The sequence below is a fragment of the Phaseolus vulgaris genome, chromosome 1 (genome assembly GCF_000499845.2).
Source record: "Phaseolus vulgaris cultivar G19833 chromosome 1, P. vulgaris v2.0, whole genome shotgun sequence".
NCBI classification, from domain to species: domain Eukaryota; kingdom Viridiplantae; phylum Streptophyta; class Magnoliopsida; order Fabales; family Fabaceae; genus Phaseolus; species Phaseolus vulgaris.
The window spans coordinates 2135417-2160237 of NC_023759.2; the positions used below are offsets into that span (position 1 = coordinate 2135417).

Below are 24821 nucleotides of genomic sequence, written 5' to 3' on the forward strand. Positions count from 1 at the left end.
GATTCATCAATCCGGAACTGGATCATTTTTTGTTCGGAGGAAGGGGTGTTTCGGAAGCAACTTTTTCATAAATTATTGACTTCCGATTGTTGAATCTGAAAGCCTAATTCTGTTACGGATGGTGGATCCAGGATGCTTTTTTTTTAATTATAGATTTCTGAATCCGGAATGCATATTTCTGTTACGAATTGGTGGATTTGGAATGTTTTTTTTTTAAATGGATTTTTGAATATAAAATGCATATTTTGAATTACGAATTGGTGGATCCGAAATTCTACCGGAAGTGCCAATCTGAAATTTTTCCAGATTCCATAATCCATAATGCAAAAAGATAAATACAGTTCAAGTGCATTTTTTTAAAAAATAATAGGGACAGTTTGATCTTTGCATAACATTGTGGGATGCAGAAAGAAAAATGTAGGGGTGCAGGAAGAAACTGCCTTACTGCATAGGGTTTGGCCCTCTTTATATACGAGTTGCCAAAACGGCCCAACTCTCACGGCCTTCTTAATAGCTATAAGCAAACCAGATAAGGCAGTTTCTTCCTGCACCCCTACAGTTTTCTTCCTGCACTCCCACAATTTTTTAATTCCGAAACTGACCCCCAAAATTTCGGGATCTGGGAGTGTGCTACGGATTCATCAATCTGGAAGTGAATCATGTTGCATTCCAGATGAGGGGTGCTCCAAAAGCAAAGTTTTCATAAATTATTCATTTCTTGATTGCTGAATCGGAAGCCTAATTTCTATTATGGATTGGTGGATCCGGAATGATTTTTTTAATTATGGATTTCTAAATCCGGAATGCATATTTTGAATTATGGATTGGCGGATCCGGAATATTTTTTTCAATTATGGATGTTTTGCATTTTTTTATTTTTGATTAACGCTATCATTCATATACTACCAGAAGCATCAATCCGGGAGATTACCAGATGCACCAATTCGAAAGTTTATCGGAAGCGCTAATCCGTAAATTTACCGGATTTCATAATCCGGAATACAAAAAAAAAAATGTACGCTTTATATAGGGATATTTTATCTTTGCGCAACTTTGTGGGGTGCAGGAAGAAACTGCCACCAGATAAACATACATTGGACTTTTGCTTTCTGCACCCAATCGATTCCAACCTGTACTGTATAATTGATGTGAATAACAAAATTGTCCTCTTTAGTTTTTAAATAGGGATGGGGTGCAGCCAGAATGTATTCTAGATTTGGTATTCCAGAATACAATTTTGTATTTGGATGTCTTAAACACTTTTCTGGATTAGGCTTTTTGGAATAGCTTAACTTTTTTTAAATATGTTTCGAATTTTTGTTTTTAAGAATTCATTTTTTTAAATATATTTCTAGATTTTGTTTTTCTGAAATCACTTTTTCAAAATGTATTACGTATATTATGGATTTGTATTTTCAGAGTGAGATTTTTTTTTTTCCAATTCTATTTCAAAATTTCATTTTCAAAATGTTAAAATTTATTTCAAATTTTCTTTTTTCAATTCCAGAATAAAGGGCAATTCTGAAATTTTCAAATTAATAGGGTGCTGGTTAGAATTAATTGGGAGCAGAAAGCAAGAGCCCATACACAGATAGAGACGAATAAATTACCTCCTGCTTTCTTTCTTTAATTTATTTAAATAAAAATTATGCATTAGTTGAAAAGTCACTTAATACATAATAATTTATATAATATGATATTATATTTATATTATTATTATTATTTATCTTAAAATGTATATTATGTTAATAAGTTAAATTCACTTGCTTTTACAGGTTTATCAGGTCATAATATGGCCCATAACTATTCAATAACCCACAATTAACTCCTTGTTCCGATTAGACATGCATTCCTTTTTAAAATTTAAAAAATCAAATAAAAGAAATATCATTTTAATTATTTAAATTTAATATTTGAGGATTAAAACATATTTTTAAAATTTTAAGTTAGGAGTTTTCAGATACAACACTAACTATTTTACTTTTTCTTATAATTATTCTCTTTATCTTTTGTATTTTACGCATGGTTTATGAGATACATTAATTTCACGTACTTTTTATAATCATGTTATTAGTGTAAAATATCCAAAGTTGACTACACTTATCAAATAACTTGATTCACTTCCTTTAAAAAATGTTTTTCTCCCAACTACATTAATTTTGTCTACCAAATTCGAATATAAGACCCAATTAAAGGATTCAAATTCAGTTTTATGCGAATCAAATGTTGGTGACTTGTATGTAAAACTCGGAAAAATAAATTACAATTTGGTTAGTTTCTTTAGTTAAAATAATGTTTGTTATATTATTATTTTTCATGTAGAAAAACATTTATTTTTGAATATTTTAGTGTTAATCAATGATAGACATTTTTTAACCTGTAAAAGAGATAGTTTGACAATGGTTGTTTTTGGAAATTTAGTTGGATAGTTTCTTAGATATTTTAGAACTTTAAGTTTTAGGTGGTTTGGTATTGAGTTAAACTAATATTGTTTGCGTTAATACTTGGAACTTAATGATTTCAATTCTAATTTAGTCAAAATTGACCTAATTATTCTATTAAAAAAATTAATGAATCTTGGTTAATTAAAAACAAATTGAAAATTTAAGTAGATAGGTATATATAGGTTTGCAAAAATCTGGTTGCTCCTTAAGTATTTTACTGCACTATTGAGCAAAAGTGTATTTAATAGTTTATCCTTTCATAAATGTAACGGAGGAACCTATTGAATTAAAATTTTAAAGGAAAATAATAAAATTTGGGGATATTTAAGGGCTTTTCTTTTACAAATTATGAACAAGTATGTTGGTATTCAAAACTATACAAGTTTTGATGAATTATTTCTAGAAGATTTTTCTTTCACGATACTTTGTTTTAGTAAAATGTATAAATAACACACTCAATAAAAAGTCTCACCTGAATTTTGAGATTTTTCCATACTTTTTTTCAATTTTTTTATTAGTTTCCATTAATATAATCTTTTTTTTTATCGAAGGTGATATAGATATTCGTGTGAAATATTTAACAAATTTTTAAAAAATGTTGTTATGGTGAATTTTTAATTAAAATAATAAATAAACCTTCATTTCAATGTTATTAAATAATAAAATTTATAATTTTGAATTTATGTTTAATAATGAGTAAAGACACTGATGATCTTTTCGGATTAAGGGATGTACCGTAGTTAAGGAATTTGAAATGAGGGTGACATCTGTGTTTAGATCAAGTCATGTGCAACTAAAAAAAGTGCAGATTTGTAGAGACTATCTGCACAAATTAGTTTCAATTATTGTTAAATAGTTTCTAAATTGGTATCTAATTAGCTACCAAATTTAGAATTTAAATAATTTATAGTGAAAACTTTGACACTTAATTAGATACCAATTAAAAAAATTATTTAACAACAATATAAACTAATTTAGAAACCAACAATTTTTTTAATTTATAAAATGGTTTCTAATTTAATCATTATAGTAACTAATTATTTTTTATCTTTAAAAATAATTTTTATTTAATGATTTTTTTTTTAGTGTTCTCTTTTTTTTCTTTCCTTCTTGTATGTGTGTCAAAATCAATTTTACATCCTTTCATGCAATCATGTGTTTTTCCATTCTTTTTTAGGTGGTGAGAGTTGTTGCTCCTTTGCTTTTGGTTTATTGGATTTTAATATCTGCACTTCATATTTCCAGTAAGTTACAATAATTTGGTTAAAAATTGTGTGTCTGATCTTGGTTGCAGATACAATATGTTTATATTTTTTATTCGCTATATGATTTTAGTTATATTTTATGGTTATATGATTTTGATTATATTTTATTTTCCTATGTTTAATATTTAAAAAAATAATTGTTGTAATTTTTATATATTAATATTTTTTGTTTGTATAGTTATTAATATATTTCTTTTATAATTGTAAAATTTGTAATCTTATAATTTAACGGCTCAACATTAACACTATTATATTATTGTGATCAACCAAATTCAAATAAATAAAAGTTGGTTGTTTCTATGAATGATAATAGCAATCCAACACTTGCATCTATTTGAATCTAACCCTAAATCATTTTCAAGGGTGTGCCTAACCAACCAACCACGAGGTATCATCGTGGAATCAGAATCTCAAAGCCCCTAGGATTCCTCGATAGAATAGCATAACACATGGTGTGCTACAACCATTCTAAGAATCATTTCACTTTTTCTATGTCTAACAATGAATCCTTGTTTCTTCCACATCACAACTTCATCACACTCTGATTCCGTTTGTAAGTAATCTTAGTTTTTTAATAATTTATTTTTGTACGTAATAGTATATACGGAACAAGATTCAACTATTTTGAAACAAGTCACGGGTGGGTGCAATTGCTCATTATTACGTACGTCTTAATAGGACCATTCGTTGCTTAAATCCAATGCAATATCAGATTTTCCAGATAACTTATAAAATACAATCCACCAGTTTTCTAATATTCTGTCCATTTTTTAGATTGCATTTAGTAACATCTTTCACTAAATAAATAGTATTTTGTGCCCATTGTCATTTCAATAAATATTAACATGTTTGAGATGCTGTTTCAAAATCTTAACGTGTAACTTAGTAATATATCAAAACAATTTTTAAAGTCAAAACTATGAACAAGAGCAACATTTCTTGATAGCTAATTTGGTTTATGTATTGACATCTTGTTGTTTTTAAAGAAGTTAAGATTAGCAGATATATGTGTAGAATATGTCTATGTTTAAACATGTTATCTGAAAACCTCATTTCTTTAGTATAAGGAATTGTATAAATAAGTTGGAGTATCCTAGTACTTCTATTTATTAAATCTTTATTACTAATTAAAAAATAAATAAAAATGAACAAGAGCAACATATGTTTGACTTAGATTTCTTGTCATCGTTATTGTATCTGAAATATATATATATATATATATATATATTTAATTTAGTGATTTTGTTATACTTTTATTCTAATGAAAATATTTATAAACTAAGTTTGTTTGATTTTTAAACGATATAAAACGTTGTTTATCACATATTGAAACGTATTTTACAAAGATAGATTCAGAATTTAAACTCTTGACATGGATATTATATGAAATCTTACCATTTTATCATGTCAGATATCTTCATTTCCATTAACAAACTTCAATCAAATATAATTTCCAATTTGATTAGTGGTTTTCCTCTAGCAAAAAATATGTTTGCATTTAGATTTTTCTTAATAAAAAATGATTCCATTAAAAAAAAAAAATCATGCTTGCCTAATTTTTTTTTCTGGAGATCGATTAAAGGTAAGTATATTTCATAATAAATAGGTGGGTGCAAATCTCATACTTTTAAGTCGATTTTACAATGTTGAATTAAACTTAAATTTACTTCTTAATATGACATCAGAATGATCTCCATATGCTATCTATCGGATCAATGTCAGACCGCTATTAAATTGTTACCATATCACTCATAAATGTATAATTTCACGTACGAATCAAGAGTATGAATGCGTGAGAAGGTGTGTTGGGTTGAGTATAAATAAAATAATATAGTTTAAAGGGTAGGTTTTAAAGGGATATATAAGGTAAATTGAAAAAGGGCTAAGTTTTGTATAAAGTGATGAAAAGAAGTGGGTGGGTGTGGACAAGGGAGAGGGACAGAGGGAAAGACAGAGAACACATGATGCGAATCCTTTGAAACGCATGAAAACAAATGTTGTGTTTGGAGTGGTGAGAGAGAAAGGTAGGTGAAGTATCTTCCAAGATTCTTACCCTTCCCACTTTTGTAGGTGTTTGTGTGACCAAGATGCTACTTCTGCCACTCCACATGCATGCCGTTGCTTTCAAAGCCCACACACCATTGTTCTCCTTCCATTTCCTTTTCTATTTTCTTAAAACCCTATTTCTCAAAATAGCCTCTTTTTAAACTTCACAAACCAATTACTTTTATAATAACTCAATCAAAAACTAAAACTTATGTAGAAATACATCAACTATAAACACTTCTTTTTCTATACTGAGGAAAAACAATTTTTCTGGTTTCATGACTTTTTCGTCTCATGGTCATGTTACCATTACTATACATAATGCTTTTCTCATTTCACCATCCACAACGTTAAAAGTGGCTAATTCCAAATTAACTTTAATGGTTCATTTGATAGTAAGAAATCAAATAGAGAGAAAGTAAGAGATGCAATAAAACAAAATTATGAGTGAAAAAATTATTTGATTATAAATAAATTAAAAAGTATTTATTTTCACAGTAAATTACTATTTAATGACTAATCAATTTTTTACATGTCTTATATATATATATATATATTTGTTTGCAAACGAGCTTTGTCAAATCTCGTGGGATTTGAAGTAGAACTCCGTATAAGAATTTTGGTGAATGTTCTTCACCTTGTGTCATAATTTTACAGAGTCGATATTTGTTTATTGTGGGCTGAGCTTGTGTTATATGTTACACACCATTGAATTAATTATAATATTTATGTTAATGATGAGTCAATATAAAATACTTTTACATTTTAGTTTATCTGAAAATTTATTTATTATGTAAAAAATTAATTTATCAATTTTTTTACTACAAGTACTTAATAAATTTAAAATTTAGATTAAAAACAAAAACCAAACATAAAAATAGAGTGATAAAAAATATATTTAATTCATTTTTGTTTTATCTGTTTTTCGTTTCCTTTATAAGGAAACTTGTTAAATTCTATCATGATGTAACATACACAATTTGTTTTTTATTCAATCTTCTTCCTTTCACGCTTTGGATTCATTCTTTTTTTTTCTTTTATCCTTTACAATAAACATTTGGTTCTTTGTTTGATATAATTATGCGAGTCCAACAAATTCGTTTACCAAGTTTGACAAATAGTGTACTATCTTGAGATGGTATTAGAGTTCTTCTTTGAACACTCCATTTTCTGTTAATTCTTTCTTCTTCTTTTTTTTGGTTTCTTTTTATAATGAGGGAAGAAATTTCACAATATTTTTTTTCTTTACACAGATATCTTTATCTCAATGAGAATCTTGGTACTCTTATTGATGATGTTATATTAACTTGAAAATGATATCTCTGAAATTAATAACATCTTCTTCTCTTCCTGATTGATTCTTTAATACTACATAACCTCAACATTCTCACCACTCATTTAGTGGATATCATATCTTGGTCAAAGAAATAATCAAAAGTTTCAAAAACTTTTTGTAAAGCAGAATAAGGTTCAACTATTTGAAGGAGAGGGAAGTATTTGGATTGCAGTTATTAGAGAGATTTGGAGACATAGGAATAAGTACATATTTAAAGGAGAAGTGATTGATCATCTATAGATTTTTTCCTCTAAACTAAAAGGTTTGGTCTTGGTTAACCTCCAGTTGTGATTATACTTGTTTTTCTTATTCTGATTGGTGTCTTGATCCGAGAACTTGCTTGTTTATTATCAAGAACAATTGTTAGTTTGAGTAGGTGCTATTGTGGTGTTTCTTATAGTAGCTTTTTAGTGAGTTTTGATGTATTCCTTTTATTTAGAATTGTATAAGGGTTCAATTATCTCTAAAGTGATTCTTATTTATTTATTTATTGTTTCTTACTAATAAAAAAATCAGAATACAAGACTTTTACTTCTACAACCTATGAATTCTAATGGCTTACCTACCTCATGCAAGACATTCAAATTCATCACATTGACAAATCTGCAATAAATTTTTCCACAAACACACCAAATACATAAAGATCCATTGCCACATTTGTTGGAGAAAGGTTCATCAAGGTATTATGAAGCTTCTATTCTACCTATAAACACGGGTCTTCAACAAGCTCACATCCTAGTTAACCAAAACTCTTCCTTCTACCTTTCAGAATATATGTTCAATTCAAAATTCTGCAGAAAGATAATCTTTATTTTTCTCTCTTAGCTAGCGTTAGCTGTGCCTAAGTACAATTTTTGTTTTGTATGTTTTTCTTTTTCCTTTGTAAACACGCGTGTTAAACACAACTTGCGTTTGTTTCAATCTTTTTCTTCTTTTCACCGTGGTCTCATTTTTGTTTCTTTTCTCCTTCACAATAAACATTCAATTCTTTGCCTGGTACAATTCTGCAAGTGCAGTGAACACATTTACCAAGTTTGGAACATAATGTAGTATCTTAAGTCACTGCATGACACAGCTTTGAAAATTAACACACACAGTTGAATTTTTAGCAACATTTTCTTGAGCTCAATCAACTGCATATACATTCAAAGTGGTGAAAGGCAATTTAATCAACAGAAAACACTTCATATAAATGAATATGAATTTTTTTCAACTCCGAAAATAAAGTAAAATTGTTGGTCTAATATTTAACTAATAATGCATTTAATTGCTGGTAATGATAAATGATGGGACTGGTCCAGCAGAAATACACGAAAAACCAAAAGAAGTTGTATAATGAGACATTAATAATTGTTGTTACTGACGTGTCATGGTCCTCACTTATTGGCTATTCGACTTACCCAAAAGCTAGGGAAGTGAGTCTCTTCAAGTACGAATACCACTATCACTGTTTCTTTCCTATAATTTTATTATTATTATTATTTGTTCACGTGCTTTTCTTAATAACCATGAAACATACTCATAGTGGGAAACCCCTGCTCTTAGTAATAGTGAGAAATTTCATAAATTTTACAAGAGAGTAAATTATAATTTCAGGATAGTTAAGTCCAAAGTTTATACGAGATTTTAGATTAAATCCTTAATAATCACGCTAAAAAATGATTAAATAAAAATTAATTTTAAAAGAAAACTAATTAATATATTAATTAAACTATATATTATTTTAGAAACAACAAAAATATTAGTAACTAAAGTTGATTTTGTTATTATAAATAGATTCTAAAATAATATTTAATTAGTTACCAATTTTATTAATAATTAATTAAACACTAATTTAAAAATTATTTATCAATATTTTAAATATTAATAATTTTTAAAATTTTTAAAATCATATCTAATTTAATTAATATAACATTAATTGTTTTTTATTTTTAAAAATATTTTCTATTTAATAACTTTATTCCATCCTCGATTTCTTCCCTTTAATTATGATATCACTGTTTATCTAGTTAACTAGGGTTGTATATTTGTTCAGCATGCGTGACTCCTAAATATTCGTACGTGTCCTTCTTCATAATTGGGACATTAATTTAGGTTGTCTATAGTAGTTTCTTGAACTTTGGAGACATATTATAAATTATTTTTTTCATGATAGGTTTAAACATGTCAAACACAGATAAATCAGTGTTTAGTTTAAGAGATAAAGAAATTGATCCTCTCGTGAGTCTGTTAACACAAATACTGTTGAAGTTATCCGATAACTATAATAAAAAAGTAATAAATTAATTAGTTAATTAAATTATTTTTAATAAATAAATACTTACAGACAATATAACATAAAAATAGTATTTTAATACATTAAAACTAATTTATATATAAATTAATTAATGTATGAATGTTTTCTCATTTAAAATTTTATAAAATTATAGTTTTAATTTATAAAAAAATTACTTTCAAGTCATACAATAAAAATATTAAATAAAAAGTGTATTTATCACCATAATATTAAAAGAATGTTAAAGTGTTTGGATTTTATGTATTTTTTAATGAGATTTTATTCTCATCAATGTTTTAAATGATGAATGACTATATATGTAATAATAAATAGTATTTATGTGACTAATCCAAATGTTAACGGTCCACTTAGGTGATACCACTTGATTAACATATAAATATTTAATATTCATTCTCTAGGAAGTACATGATATATTATCCCATACTTTTAATTTTTTTTTTTAAGAATTTATCATATTTTTGTATTTCTACTTACTTACTTACTTAGACATCATAGAGTCTTTTATAAATAAATTTATCTCTTTTATGGGAGATCAACCGAAAATTCGTGATGGAACACACCTGAACTCATTTTTTTTTAGGACCAAGAAGTATAATTCACTGTCATTTTTAATAGAATTTTTTGTTTTATGGTGTTTAAAAGTGGTAGAAAAACTAGCATTTGCATATATTTTATTCCCCCATAGATGTTCGTTCAAAAGTTTATTCAAACAAAACTTGATTTGATTTTGTTCATTATTTTTATAGAATACTAATTAATAAAAAAATAATGTGTGATTAGTCATTTTGTTGATTCTTTAGCAAACAGTTTGCAAAAAATAGCCAACCTAGTGACCTTTTTATTTGGTCTGGTCATAACTAGTTAGGTTAGGTAGCCGTTGGGTCCATGGATGCATATTTCTTAATTCAAAAGCATTGGAGCTTCATTTGTCATCAATTGCAACCAATACCAATTCTCATTTTTGTTTCATCATTAGAATTTAGAATAATTAATGAATTGCTAACTAAAGTTTTTTAAAAGATTTTAATTGTCACCAACCCACCTGTGCAGTCACAATAACCCCTCTCTCTCTCTCTCTCTTTGGAAAGTGTTCAATATACACTTATAGGGTTTCATATTCTCCATAATCATCAAATAAGTGGTGGAATTAAACTTCAAAACTGCACCAACTAAGGTTAGATTAATCATAAACAAATGAAAATTGGCCTAACATATCATAAACGTGGTATACTAATTAAAATATAATAATGTTGTTATCACAGATATTTATGTAATGTTTAATTCTTATTGTATACGAAAACCTCTTATATCATTAGAATAATAGTTTTATGAGTACAATTAGTCTCCAAGGAGTAACCCTAATAAAAAACCAAAATATATATATATATATATATATATATAAAGATTAAAGTATATTAATTAATGGTTAAATATCTTTTCCGTTTCTCTATTATAAAATAAAATAATTTTTTATTATTGATGCAAATTAAAGTACTTATAATATAAAAATAATTAAAATAAGTTTTTTATATATAAAATTTGTTCAATTTAAAGTTTCATTTAATCAACTCATATAGTTATAATCAACATATGCAATCAAAATAATAACAAATTTTTTTATTTTATTTTTTTTGAAAAATTAACAATTATTTCATGTAAAAAAAATTCATTTTAATATTTTTAAAGTATAACTAAAATTTGGATAAAAGACTATAATATATAACACCAAAAATATATTTAACTTAATGATTGATTATGAAAGTAAAATTGAAAATTTTGCAAATTTTGTGGGGCCAGCCCCTTGGGTTATGGAGTGACCACAAGTGGGGCACTTGACCATTTTAATTTGGTCATTATTCAGATTCTATTTCTCCTCTCTTTCCTTCGTATGGTCCACTTTGTCGCTGTTTTTCCTTCGACCATGGAAGCAGAATTAACAATAGTCTTCTGTCTGTAACACAGATTCATGAATCTGGAAATTTGTTCAAACTTATATTAATAATATTAATATGGTCAGCAAAACAATTGCTTTCATTTTCATGACTGTAAAGTGGTAAACTTTAATCAAATTTGCCTAAAACTATATTATTCAGTTTATGGAGAAGATACTATATCATAAGAAAACTTTATTAAGATAAAAACAGACTTAATATATATATATATATAAGAAATAATTTATCTATAAATATATGTAGAATATTTACCCTGGCCCTTTTATGATAATGAAATTAGAAATATTTGACATGGTCGTTTTTCATAAAAATCAATCTAACATGTATTATTTTATTAATTTCTTTTCACAAAATTATTTTTAATTTGGAATATTTTATAAATTCAATAAATAATAGATGAAATTCATCGATGTCTTTGATTTTGTATACAAAGAATTACAATTTTTTTTAATAAAAATGCGACTATTCATTATTTTAGAATAAGTACATGTTTTAAATTCTAGCGTAAAAAATTTAAGCCATCTTTATATCTACACACACATTTTTTATAATGTTTATTTTTAATATCAAACCGTTATTAATATATGCATTGTTACTGATTTTATATTGTAGATATTTGTTTATTCAATGTGGAATTCATAGTAATCTAACCCATATAGAAATTTAAACTTATCATATATTGTTTATCCGTTTTTTTTTTCTCTAATAATAACTACAAACATTTATAATAAAAAATTTGACGAGTTACAATTTTAGGAATAGAAAGTTTTGATACAGCATATTTAGTAATTAGTACTATTTAGTATACAGTTGTTATAACGTATTCTAACTTAAATACAATTTCAGTTATGAGTTATAATTAATAAATATTGTATAGTTGAGATTTACCAATATTCTTTGCTTAAAATATTATACGTCCTAATCCTTCATTTTCTAAAGGAGGGTAAAATAAATAAATAAAATGAGAAAATGTTTAAATTGAAGTTTTGTCTGTTGCAAGTAGCGACCCTGATTTTAAGAAAATAAAAAAGATTTAATTATTAAACAAATGTAATCGAAATTAGAATAAGGTAAGCTCAATTAAAGACATTAAAATTGATAATCTCGAGAGATTAAACAAATGTTATTAATTCAGAGCATCGCAAAAAACGAGATCGCATCATTAAAAAAATTAAAATCGTTCGTGTCTCTGTTCACTAAATGCTTGATTTCTTCATAAGTGAATCTTTCAGAAACAGACAGAAAAAAATAATAATTGAATCAATGAATCTATGGATTAATTATTTAATTACTTTTTTCCCCATTTGTTACGGAGAATCACAAGAATTGAAACACACCTCTTTCTGCCAAACTTCAGCATGGTTGGAAAAGTAGGCGTGCACAGCGGGGGCAAAATGGTCATTGCATGTTATGTAATTTTAGTAAAATCGCGTTTTTAAGTGAAATACTTTTTGAAATGTTAGTTTCTCTATAATTTAAACACTCAATAATATGCAATTACTATCACCCATATTTTCATCTGAAGAGATTATATTGTTATTTTTGCTAATTTAAATGAAACTGAATCAACTTATCTAAGATCCTTTTATAAGAAAATAATTAATAGGGATTCACTGATTTGAGGGATTTTTTTTAATTGTTTTTAAAGTACTTTGCTTTTGAGGGATTCACTAATGGTTAAATCATTTGTTAATATTTTTATAAAATTATACATACATATATATATATAAATTTAATTAGTTTTAATTAATTAATCATAAAAACAACAAAACTATAAAAGTATTTATTAAAATTATAAATGATATATTTTGATATAACAAAAGCTTCACGCATTTGTTTCTTCCGTTCCAATAACCAAAATTTGTCGTCTAACACATTTCTCATTATCTCGAATTTTAATTATTATTTTTAGGATTGTTTAAAGCTATCCATTTAAAGGGCCTTTCGATGAAGAATAATTAATATATCGTGAAAAAACAAAGGGATCATCAACTGAAGTTTACATATTTACATGTGGATTTTTAAATTTAACATCGATAGTTTACATTTAGAAAAAAAAATCAGTCAATTCCAGTTTGCAATGGATTAGAGAAAATTGAGTTATTTTTCATCTCCTAAATGTAAATTTTTCTAAAGGAGCAGTATCAAAATAAAAATATACCGTAAATAGTAGATTTGGTTATGTATTTAGATAGAGGTGATAATGTAAAAAATAGCACATTGCAATAATATAGGTAGAATGAAAAAAAAAAGAATTCCAAAAAAAACTGTTCCAAAATTAGATGGAAATCCTATATAAGAAAATCACGGAACGGAGACCCAAAAGCTTAATATAACACCACTTGGAATCTGTGTACCCAACCTAAAGATCCGGCGGCGAGGTCCAAAACCAAACCCTTCTTAAGGAATCCCAAATTCAATTCCAACACATAAAATTTGAAGTCCGAGGTTGCCTATAAAACCGCTTTCCAACGCTTAGGTTTCCGCAGTCTCATAACTCCACAAAGAAAAACTCAGGGTAGAGCAGAGACACAGAGAGAGAGAGAGAGAAAAATGGGAGGTTGGGCAATTGCTGTGCATGGTGGCGCTGGTGTGGACCCTAATCTCCCACTCGAGCGCCAAGAAGAAGCGAAACAACTTCTCACTCGCTGTCTCAATCTTGGAATCTCTGCTCTGAATTCCAATGTTCCCGCCATTGACGTTGTCGAACTTGTGGTACACATCAACCTCTTACACACATTATGTTTTATCTCCAAAACGCAAATTCAACGTGCATGGCTTATTTCTTTCGCTTTCTTATTCTTAAATTCCGCAAATAACGATACTCTGAATGTTCCGAGGGAAACAGAATTCCTAGATTTGAGAAGAATGTGTTTGTATATGACAGGTGAGGGAGTTGGAAACGGATCCGCTGTTCAATTCGGGCCGTGGATCTGCCCTGACGGAAAAAGGAACGGTGGAGATGGAGGCTAGCATCATGGACGGCCCAAAGCGGCGTTGCGGCGCCGTTTCGGGTCTCACCACCGTTAAGAATCCCATTTCGCTGGCTCGTTTAGTTATGGACAAATCCCCACATTCATACATCGCCTTCTCCGGCGCCGAAGATTTTGCCAGGCAACAGGTTCGTCTTTTCTTCGAAACTAAACCAAAGCAAACTTCGATTTTGCCTTTCTTCTCATATTAATAATAATAATAATATCAAAATTTGACGTTCAAAAGTGAGTTTTTTTTTTTTGGTTTTATTTTGAACCTACCATTTTTCAAGTGATGCATGTTGTTGCGTTTTTTACTCTTTGTAATCTGAATCGGTGAGAATCTATGAATATTTTTTGGTAGGGTGTGGAGGTTGTGGACAACGAGTACTTTGTCACACCTGACAATGTGGGCATGCTGAAGCTGGCAAAGGAAGCCAACACAATTCTGGTACGTAATTAGTTACTCCCAGTAATAATTAATCTCGGATCTTTTGTTTAATTTACGTTTATAAATGACGCGCTGAGTTTGCGCCACGTGTGTGATGAGTGATGAGATTGATAATGATGATGATTATGATGATGATTTCAGTTTGATTACCGAATCCCGAGCTCGGCTTACGAGACATGCGGATCCGGTGTGGAGAGTCCACTGCAGATGAATGGACTCCCGATAAGCGTGTACGCGCCGGAGACCGTTGGATGCGTGGTGGTGGACCGGGAGGGGCGGTGCGCGGCGGCGACGTCAACCGGGGGACTGATGAACAAAATGACCGGTCGAATCGGTGACTCGCCGCTGATCGGCGCTGGGACCTACGCGTGCGATGTGTGTGGGGTTTCGTGCACGGGCGAGGGCGAGGCCATCATACGTGGCACGCTGGCGCGTGAGGTGGCAGCGGTGATGGAATACAAAGGGTTGAAGCTTCATCAGGCCGTTGATTTTGTGATCAAGCACCGTCTTGATGAAGGAAAAGCTGGCCTCATCGCAGTTTCCAACACCGGGGAAGTGGCTTGTGGGTTCAATTGCAATGGCATGTTTAGGGCTTGTGCCACCGAAGACGGTTTCATGGAGGTTGCAATTTGGGATTAAGCTCATGAACTTTGAATTGGTGTGTGGTGCATGATTTAGTTCAGTATCATTAGTCTTCTTTCTAGTAATTAGAAATAAGAGTAGTAACTTGTTTGTCTTTTATGGAAATAAAAAAAAAAAATTGTTGTAGCTTTTGTCTTCATAGCTACTAACTATGACTTTATATTTTATTTTTACAACAACTTTATTATGTACATACAATACCTACGTGTGTTAGTATTGAGAGGCTTTGGCTTTGCATAGAAATTCCATTTATGACATGGGAAAGTACCCTCACCAGAAGCACCCTCCATGAATGAAGGCTTCAAAATGGTTGCTACTTCTCACCACTCTTCTTATTTTGTCAACATTATACTAAGAAACAAGAGTGGACCCTCTTGTCTTTCAACTCTTTCCTTTCTTCGATCTTGCTATGTGATCTTGGTCACTGCACACTGCAACACCAAAGTCCCTTTGCAGAAAAATGGAAACACAAAATGATGCATTTCACAACTAAGAAAGAAAGACACGATCTGACAAGGAAAACACTATATAGAAAATGTTAATTTGAGAATTGAAAGAAAGATAACTGTTCTATAATGTATTATTTACATAAGAAGACTTATTGTATATATGATGAATGATTGTTTACATAAGAAGACTTATTGTATATAATAAAATATTATGTAACATATTTTTTCAGTGCTACTACTTCAAATTCAATATAGATGATATAATTCTCTATCTCTTACTTCTTATTTAATGAATTAATTTAATCAAGCAAAGAAAGTGGGATGGAAAATGTATTTTCACTTTTGCAGCACTGTGTGTATAAATAGGGTGACAAGAAAATAAAAAAAGTGGTGGGTATGGTTGAACGTGTGACAAGGTTGTGTGTACAAAAAAAGCACATGGCACATAGTACTGATATGTTTTTCTGAAGAAAAATGATAATGATAGAGCACGGTCATTAAAATTGACCACATTCGTAGTGGTTTGAGAAACAAGGGAAGAGAAGAAACAATGAACAAATAAAGTATCAAGTTTCATTCACCTTATAAAATTCATTCACTAAATAAATGACCAAAACTAAAGGGGTCAAAAATTTAATTAGTGGTAAAAGAAAGTTTCATAACTAAAACGAATAATAACAGACTTATCTCTTCTACTTTTGAGATGTATAAATAACAAATTGATCACTTTCAAATTGAGACGAATTTTGAAAATGTATAAATAACAACTGATACCTATTTATATAAAATATTTTTTTTCTCTTGAAAGCATAATGATTGGAATCTCAAATAAATAATAGCATAATACTGTCTTCTTCTATTCCTATATAATATTTTTTTTATGAAAATGAAGAAAGGTAGATTTAGTTTATTTTTTTATATTTTTAATGTAATTTTTCTATTATCATTATTAGAAGAAAAAAAGTTATATCATCTTAAAATTAAAAATAAAAGTAAATGATAAAGAAAGATGGAGTAACCATAAAGTATATATCCATTTCTCTATATTAAATTGGAACCCACTCTAAAGTAGTTAATCTATCCATATTTGTGTTATTTTTAACTGTTTCCCTTCTTTTTACTATAAAAAAATGTTTCCCTTGTTTTATAATCCAAATTGGAAAATAAATAAGTTATAACATTTCTCAGAATTAGAGAAAAAATGAAATTTTATTGGAGTTCGAAACTATTTTGACACATTCTTTGCACCTTAGTTTTTTAAAACTTTCTACATAGCTGTTTGCATTCATGTATTCAATCACCATAAAGTTGTATGAGATTGGTGATAGATGAAATAAGTGTAAACTCATAAATGAATTATTAAAATAGGATTATTTTATTAAAATAAGATTATTTATCATCCCTTAACATAATTGGTAACTTACGATTTCCAATCATTATAAAGTTATTCATAAAGATAACAGATAAAAAAAATATAAATAATAATTACTGAGTTCATACAAACTGATCATATATTATTATTATTATTATTTCACTATACAAGTTAATAATTTTTCCTTTATTTCGTTCTAGCCATGATTTGATTTGTACACTAATATTTCTGTTATTTTTTTCTTATTGTTACAATAGATATGTTATATACATAGGAAATAATCTTATCATTATATATATATATATATATTATTTTTTTAGTTGTAGAATATTATTTCTCATATAATATTTTAAATTTTCAGTTGTAATTATTTTATCAATTGTAATTGTTCCTTTTGTTACAATTATTCTATCATTTATCATTTGAAAAGTGCTCTCCCAATATCGATTATTTTTATATTTTATCTTTTTGAGTGCTATATAAATAAAGTATTAAATAATTTAAATAAGTGTGTAACAATTATTTAATTAATAAAATATTTTTTTTCTTTTCTCTTATTTTTTGTTTTTTTTCTTTAAATAAGATATATAAAACTAATAAGAAATTAGCTTCTTTTTTAAAAAAATTAACTGTCTTCCCTTAAAAAAAATCATATTAAATTTTTTATTGGACTTTATTCACTTTGTATCTTATTGAGACTAGCTAATGATGAATAATTGAGTATTAAACTTAAATTTGCCGGTATAACGTTGAATAACAAAATTGAGTATCAATATTTTATCATCTTATTTATCTATATATAGTCAATTAAGTGAACCTTATGAAACTTAAACATCAACTTTATGTACTTAATGGCACTAATATACAACACGAATGCTGTTACATAATTCACAAATAGCCTATACGTTTGAATTTAAACCACAAATGGTATTACCAATCAAGCTAAGAGATTTGATATAATTGATTGCTAATTTTTTTGACAATTAATACTACTTTCAAAGTTTTTTTTTTTGTTTTTTTTTTATCGGCAATACTTTCAAAGTTTCTTGACATTTTGATTTGAAAAACTTTTGTAACGTAATTTGTAATCACATTATTTAGAGTAAGTATCTCTGTATAATAGGATTGAACTATTTCTAAGATTTTTTATTTTTTATTACTGATAAAAAAAATTAAAGTAGGATATTTTTCATGTCCAATAACTACACTTACATAATACAATATGATTTAGTTATAATGATGAAAATAAATAAAAATCGTGCCTCCATTTTATGCAATTAAAAAGAAGAAGCTGTGTATTATTTAAATAACATTGACGACGGCTTCAAAGTGATTGAACGACGGAAAGTTTTGTGTCGTATTCTCCAAATGAAATCTAGGGCAGCATCTTTTTTTTTTTTAAAGAAAACTTTTAATTAAATTATATTGATTGTGTCTTTTTGTTAAAAATAAGCTTTTAATTAAATTATACTACTTGATTTGGAAAGGCTTCTTAAAAGTAAATTTTATAGTCCCATCAATGGATATTAAAATCGCTATTCGAGCATATATTTGAATCTTTAATTTGATTCTGTTTGTCTTCACATAGAAGCACTTTTTCATGTTGTGTGATTTAACTAAAAAGCCTTTAAATTAATTGTGAGTTTGAAACTATATGGAAAAATAATGAAAAAATAATATATAAGGAGAAAAAACGTATAATTTTATTATATAAAAATTATTAGCTAAGGTAGTATCATAATGTCTTTCTCAATAATGAACTTTTTGTATTTCTACTTTTGATGATCATTTCATCTTAACAAGCTAATATCCAACCATTATTGGAATAAAATTATTTATAAGCTTGAAACATTATTTGATTGGTAATACTTACATATAAAAGAGAAAATAAGTGATTAAGGATTTTGAAGTTTTCTTTTACTTATAGATTGGAATGACTAAGTATATGTTGGTTTTTAAAAAAGTTAAGTTCAGTGTAATTATTATTTTTTATATATAATTACAAACGAGAAAACAAGAATCTAATGCATAAAAGCTAACAAATTTGCAAACTTTTGTGGAAATATGATTCTGATTAAGGAATGGTGTGTTTGGAAAAAAATTACTTTAAAAGTTAACTAAGACTTCAATTACAGTATTAAGAGTGTCATTTATTCTTACGGTATTAACAAGGTTATGCATGAACAAAAAATGTGGATTACTGGCAAATTGTTTGCAAGTTTGGTTGAAGATTTTATATTAATTAAAAATAATTAAATTTAAAGTTTACTTCTTAAATATTTGATTGTTTCGTATTATTAAAAATTTGAAATCACATTTATTTTGATTTTGTGATGGTAATAATTCTCTTATCATTAAATTGTGGCTGAGATATTGTCTCGTATTATTCAAAAACTTAAAATCACAATCATTTTGATTTTGTGGTGGTAGTAATTCTCTTATCACTAATTGGTGGCTGAGATATGATGATGAATATGCATAGATTGAAAACTGTTTGTGAGCATCGTCCCCACCAAATGCTACCTTTTCTTTCTTGAAACTACTTTATTTTTTCATGTCAAAATCACCACCATTGACATTATTCTTGGAGGTTTCTCTACATTCTCTATTCATTTACACATTCACGTTACTTCAAACATAGTAAAAAATCAAACATGTTCACCTTATTGCCATATATATCATACCATAGAAAACCAGACAAAGTTTTCATGTTGGTGAGTGAGTAACTTGTTATTCATTGATTTGTGTATTTTAAAATTATTCTGTCATTAATATTCTTCTATCTTCTAATTGGTATTTTTAGTTTGGATTTTATAAATAAGAACCAACAGAGAGTAATTATTTTTTTATTTAAACTATCGCATTTGTTCTATTAAAATATTACGACACTGTCTACATAATTCCAGCTATAGACTTAAGATGAATTAAACTATGATATGAAATTTAAAATGCGACCACAGAATTTTTAAAAAAATAAAAAATTATTCCTATTTTATATTGTCTAGGTGTTGCTGACGGGGCTCCAGAACACTCTGTTTTTGACACTTATGTGACGAAGAAGAGAGTTTTTAAATCATTCGAACAAGTTGCTAATGTCGAAATCATATAAATACTGTCTCAAAATAACAGTCACTGTACGGTCCAGCCCAAAGTGGGCTACTATGTCTTCCCTTGTCACATTCATAAATTACCTACATTTTCAATGATGTCAATTCTTTTGAGGTTGTTTTTTTATTTATTTCTAGACCTAGACACAATAGGAGGTTTTAACTTTATAATTGTTATAGAGGTTATAAGAGTACCATTGGTTGGTTCAATCTTCTATAAAAAAAATTATATGACATATCTAATAGGTTGGCTATGAAACTTACTAATCACTAATGAAGGAACCCAATGAAACTACTCACAATTTTTGGCAAAAATAACACAAGAATATATACTTTTTATACTTTCAACGGAGTGAGAAAAATACAAACTTTAAAAATTAGTATTATATCTGAAAGATAATAGAACAACTAACTATGATATATAAAATGCATTTCTTAATATGAACAAGACATTAAATTTTGAATGTTTTACTTTCACGCTTTTAACTAATTAACAATATTCCTTACTTACTTATCTCAATTATCTTTTGAATATTTCAATCTACTCTTAAAAACCTATAAATATACATTGAAGGGAAGTACTCACTCAATTTTATCACTCAATACTCAATGCTTATTATATTCTTTAATTTATATAGCTCTTATTGACTTGAGTGTTGAATAATCTTTTGCAGATTTTCCTTTAGCATTCATCAACAACTCGATAATCAATTCTCAGAGATTCAAACTAGGTTTCCAAGAGTATCACTCCTTCACTACAAGAAAATCGCTAGTTACATACAGTTTTTTACATACGGATCTGAATCTGTATGTAAAATGGACATTACATACGGATTCTGATCCGTATATAACTCCAACATTACATACGGATTTTTACATACGGATTATGATCTGTATATAACTTCAATATTACATACGGATTTTTTACATACAGATATAGATCCCTATGTAATGTTAGTATTAGATACGGATTTTTACATACGGATAATAATCCGTATATAAGAGAAAAATTTTAAAAAAGAAAAATTACATACGGAATTTTTTTAAAAAAGAAACTTATATAGAATCCGTATGTAACAATTTTTTTAAAAAAAAACTTACATACGGATATAATCCATATGTAACTATTTTTAATTTTTTTTAAAAAATTTACATACGGATATCCGTATGTAAGTTTCTTTTTTTTTAAAAAATTACATACGGATATTATCCGTATATACGTTATTTAAAATTTAATTGAAAATAGAAATTCTTACATAAGGAATTAATCCGTATGTAAGCTATTACAAATTTAGTTAATTAAAAAAATAGAAATAAAGAGTTAACGTATTTTATGTTATTTTACTAAAATTAAAAAACAATAAAATTGAAAAAGAAAAAAAATAAAAAATAAAAAATATTGAAAACAGAAATAAAAATATAAGTGATCTTAACGTGTGTGATTTATGTGAATTTTAAAGAATTTTAAAAATAATCAGATAAAGAATTTTAAAAATAAATAACATAAAAAATTAAATGTGATTTATGTTATTTCATTAAAATTAGAAAACAAAATAATTGAGAAAAAAAACAATAAAAAATTAAGAATATGTTCAATTTGAGTTTGAACCCCATCCACTTTACTACAGTTCTCCACTCAGCCCACCTTCACTTCAATAAATTTTTTTTCTTTTTTACTATTTAAAGTTAATATATTGAATTACTTAAAGTAATTGAATATTTATTTAAATTATATTAATAAATTATATTCAATTAAAATAACTAAATAAACAATTTTAACATAAAAAATTAAATGTGATTTATATTATTTCATTAAAATTAAAAAACAAAATAATTAAAAAAAAAATGTTGAATTTGAAATGGAATCAGGCACCTTAACGTAATCTTCACTAAGCCCAGGTTCACTTTACTTAATGTATTCTTCACTAGCCCATGTATTCTTCAGTAGCCCACTTCACGTATCTTCATTCAGTAAAACCTAAATCACAGCAACCCCATTTCCATCCAAGGACACCAGCGAACGGCACTAGCTAACGGCACCAGTGAACAGCAACCCCATCTGCCACACCGCACGCATGATCTCTTTCGGTTTAGCAGTGTCCAGCTTCCCCCATTGCCATTGTACCATCTCGTGTGCTCAAGATTTTGCAAACACCTACTCGACCTGACGTAGTCTTCCCAATCGCCACCACCGTGTGACCTCCGGCCACCACCGTGATAACAAATATTTTTCATTTTAATAGGAAGATTTTGAAAGTAGATTGTCTCAAGCATTATCTGAGTCACAATCTACCTCAATATCTACTCCATTAGATCCTGCTGAGGAGGAAAGATTGAGAAGCCGTTGTTGGTTAGAAACTGTAGCTGGAAGGTATAAGGGACGAGTATATGGGGTTGGACGTGTTGATCGTCAGAACGACTGTGTTGGTCGCTACCTACAAGAAACACAACCATCTTCTAGTAATAAGAAGGCTAATTCAGAAGAAATTGTTGAACTTAGGCAGCATATTGAACGCATGGATGGAAGGTTTCAAAACTTTCAAAATTTCATGATGCAATATCTACCACCTGAGGCAGCAGCTGCAACACAACAGTTTTTTCAGCAACCAAATACCCCGTCGACAACTCAACCGAATCAGCAGTCAAATGAAGTCCAACAACATCATAATAATCATGATGAACAACAAAATTCACCCGGTGAAGATTATAATAATTATTAGCTTCTCTAGAACTTTGTTTTAATGAAATACATTTTAGATATTTAGATATTTGAAAATAGTAAGTATTGTATGTATGGATAACTTTGAATGTGATGAATATTTGTCTTCTGAAAACTGGAATGTACTGGAATGTTGATGGATGATATGCAAGTGTAGAATATGGGGTGCTTCCAAATACAAATAGTTGGTGGTGCTATGTACAATGTTACATACGAATAAATCCGTATAAGTCTGCTTGTTAATTACATACGAATTTTACATATGGATTTATCCGTTACATACGAATTTTACATACGGATTTATCCATATGTAATTACATACGGATATTAAATACGGATTGATCCGTATGTAATAACACACGGATTTATCCGTATGTAATTACATACGAATCCAAAATCCGTATGTAACAATTACCTACGACAGTTTTACATATGAATTTTGTGTGTTACATACAAATATTGACGGTATGTAATTTGAGTTTTTCTTGTAGTGCTTCCACCTTAGAAGAACCACACTTATTTTTGGCAGGAACATTTATCACTACCATGGAATATGGTGAAACATTTTCTAAGACTGTATTTTTATTGAAAAATATAATGTAACAAATTTTTAAAGAGGGAATGAAGCTCTTTTTCCTCTAAGACGACATTCCATATCAAATTTGACTGGAGAATAACCTTAGAAAATAAGATAAATGCAACCTCAACTCGACTGGAAAATAATCTTAGAAAAAGTTCAAAGTGACGCCACCTTAGTTAGAGAATAATCTTAGAAAAAGGTAAAAGCATCCTCAGCCCAGAAAAAAAAATGGCCAGGCTCGACCGAAAAATATCTTTTGAAAAATTAAGATGAAAAGTAATTCTAAGACAAACTCAATTAAAAATAATCTTAGAAAAACTAAGGTCAAAAGTATACTAACCTGATTGGAAATATCCTTAGAAAAACTAAGACCAATTAGAAAAACTAAGGCCAAAGTGACACTTACCCAATTGGAAAATAACCTTAGAAAAACTAAGATCAATGCAGCAACTCAACTTGAAAATAAATGTAAAAAAACTAAGACAAAAATGATACCATCTAGAGAATGATCTTAGAAAGAGTAAGGTCAAAAGAAAAAACTAACCCAACTCAAATAGAAACTTGCCTTAGATGGATAGTGGACGAACTTATCTAACCAATTTGTTAAGAGGATAGTTTTCTATTTATAACAAACTTCCAATTATTTCATATTTAAAAGGGGAAAAACCATTATATACACACATATCTACTTAGGAGCAATGATTTTTATTTACATGGTTTATTAAAGTTTTATACACTATATGTGCATTTGTACCAAGTTCGTAACCGCTTGAAAAGATACTTGAGGATTAAATAAAAATCACAAGAATATCTACTTGTGATATTTGAAATTAGTTGACAATAATACAAACTTTAAAGATTAAATAATATCACGTGTGAAGGATAACATAACAACTAAGTTTTGAATATTATGGTTTAACTCCGGTTAAACTTTGAACCAAAACATATATAATATCATATTTGGTTATAAAGGATTGAAGGACAAGTACTCACTAAATAATTATATCTTTTTTTTCAATTATCTTTCGAATATTTTAACCTAGACTCAAAAGTCTATAAATACATATTAATTTCACACACGAAACACTCACTCAATACTCATACTCATATACTCTTATATTCTATAGTTTTTCTAGTTTTTACTAAATTTAGCATAAAAAAATCTTTTACAATTAAATCTTCAATCGATC

The 24821-nt window shown here is 28.0% G+C and overlaps 1 protein-coding gene across 1 annotated transcript; it reads left to right on the plus strand.

The window, feature by feature from the left end:
- The first annotated feature begins 13663 nt into the window (after positions 1-13663).
- On the plus strand, positions 13664-15530 carry LOC137816529 (probable isoaspartyl peptidase/L-asparaginase 2). The gene is made up of 4 exons (XM_068619705.1): positions 13664-14054; positions 14227-14460; positions 14676-14762; positions 14904-15530. The coding sequence occupies exons 1-4, from the start codon at positions 13893-13895 to the stop codon at positions 15399-15401; spliced, it is 981 nt and encodes a 326-aa protein (XP_068475806.1). The 5' UTR covers positions 13664-13892; the 3' UTR covers positions 15402-15530.
- Positions 15531-24821: the final 9291 nt, after the last annotated feature.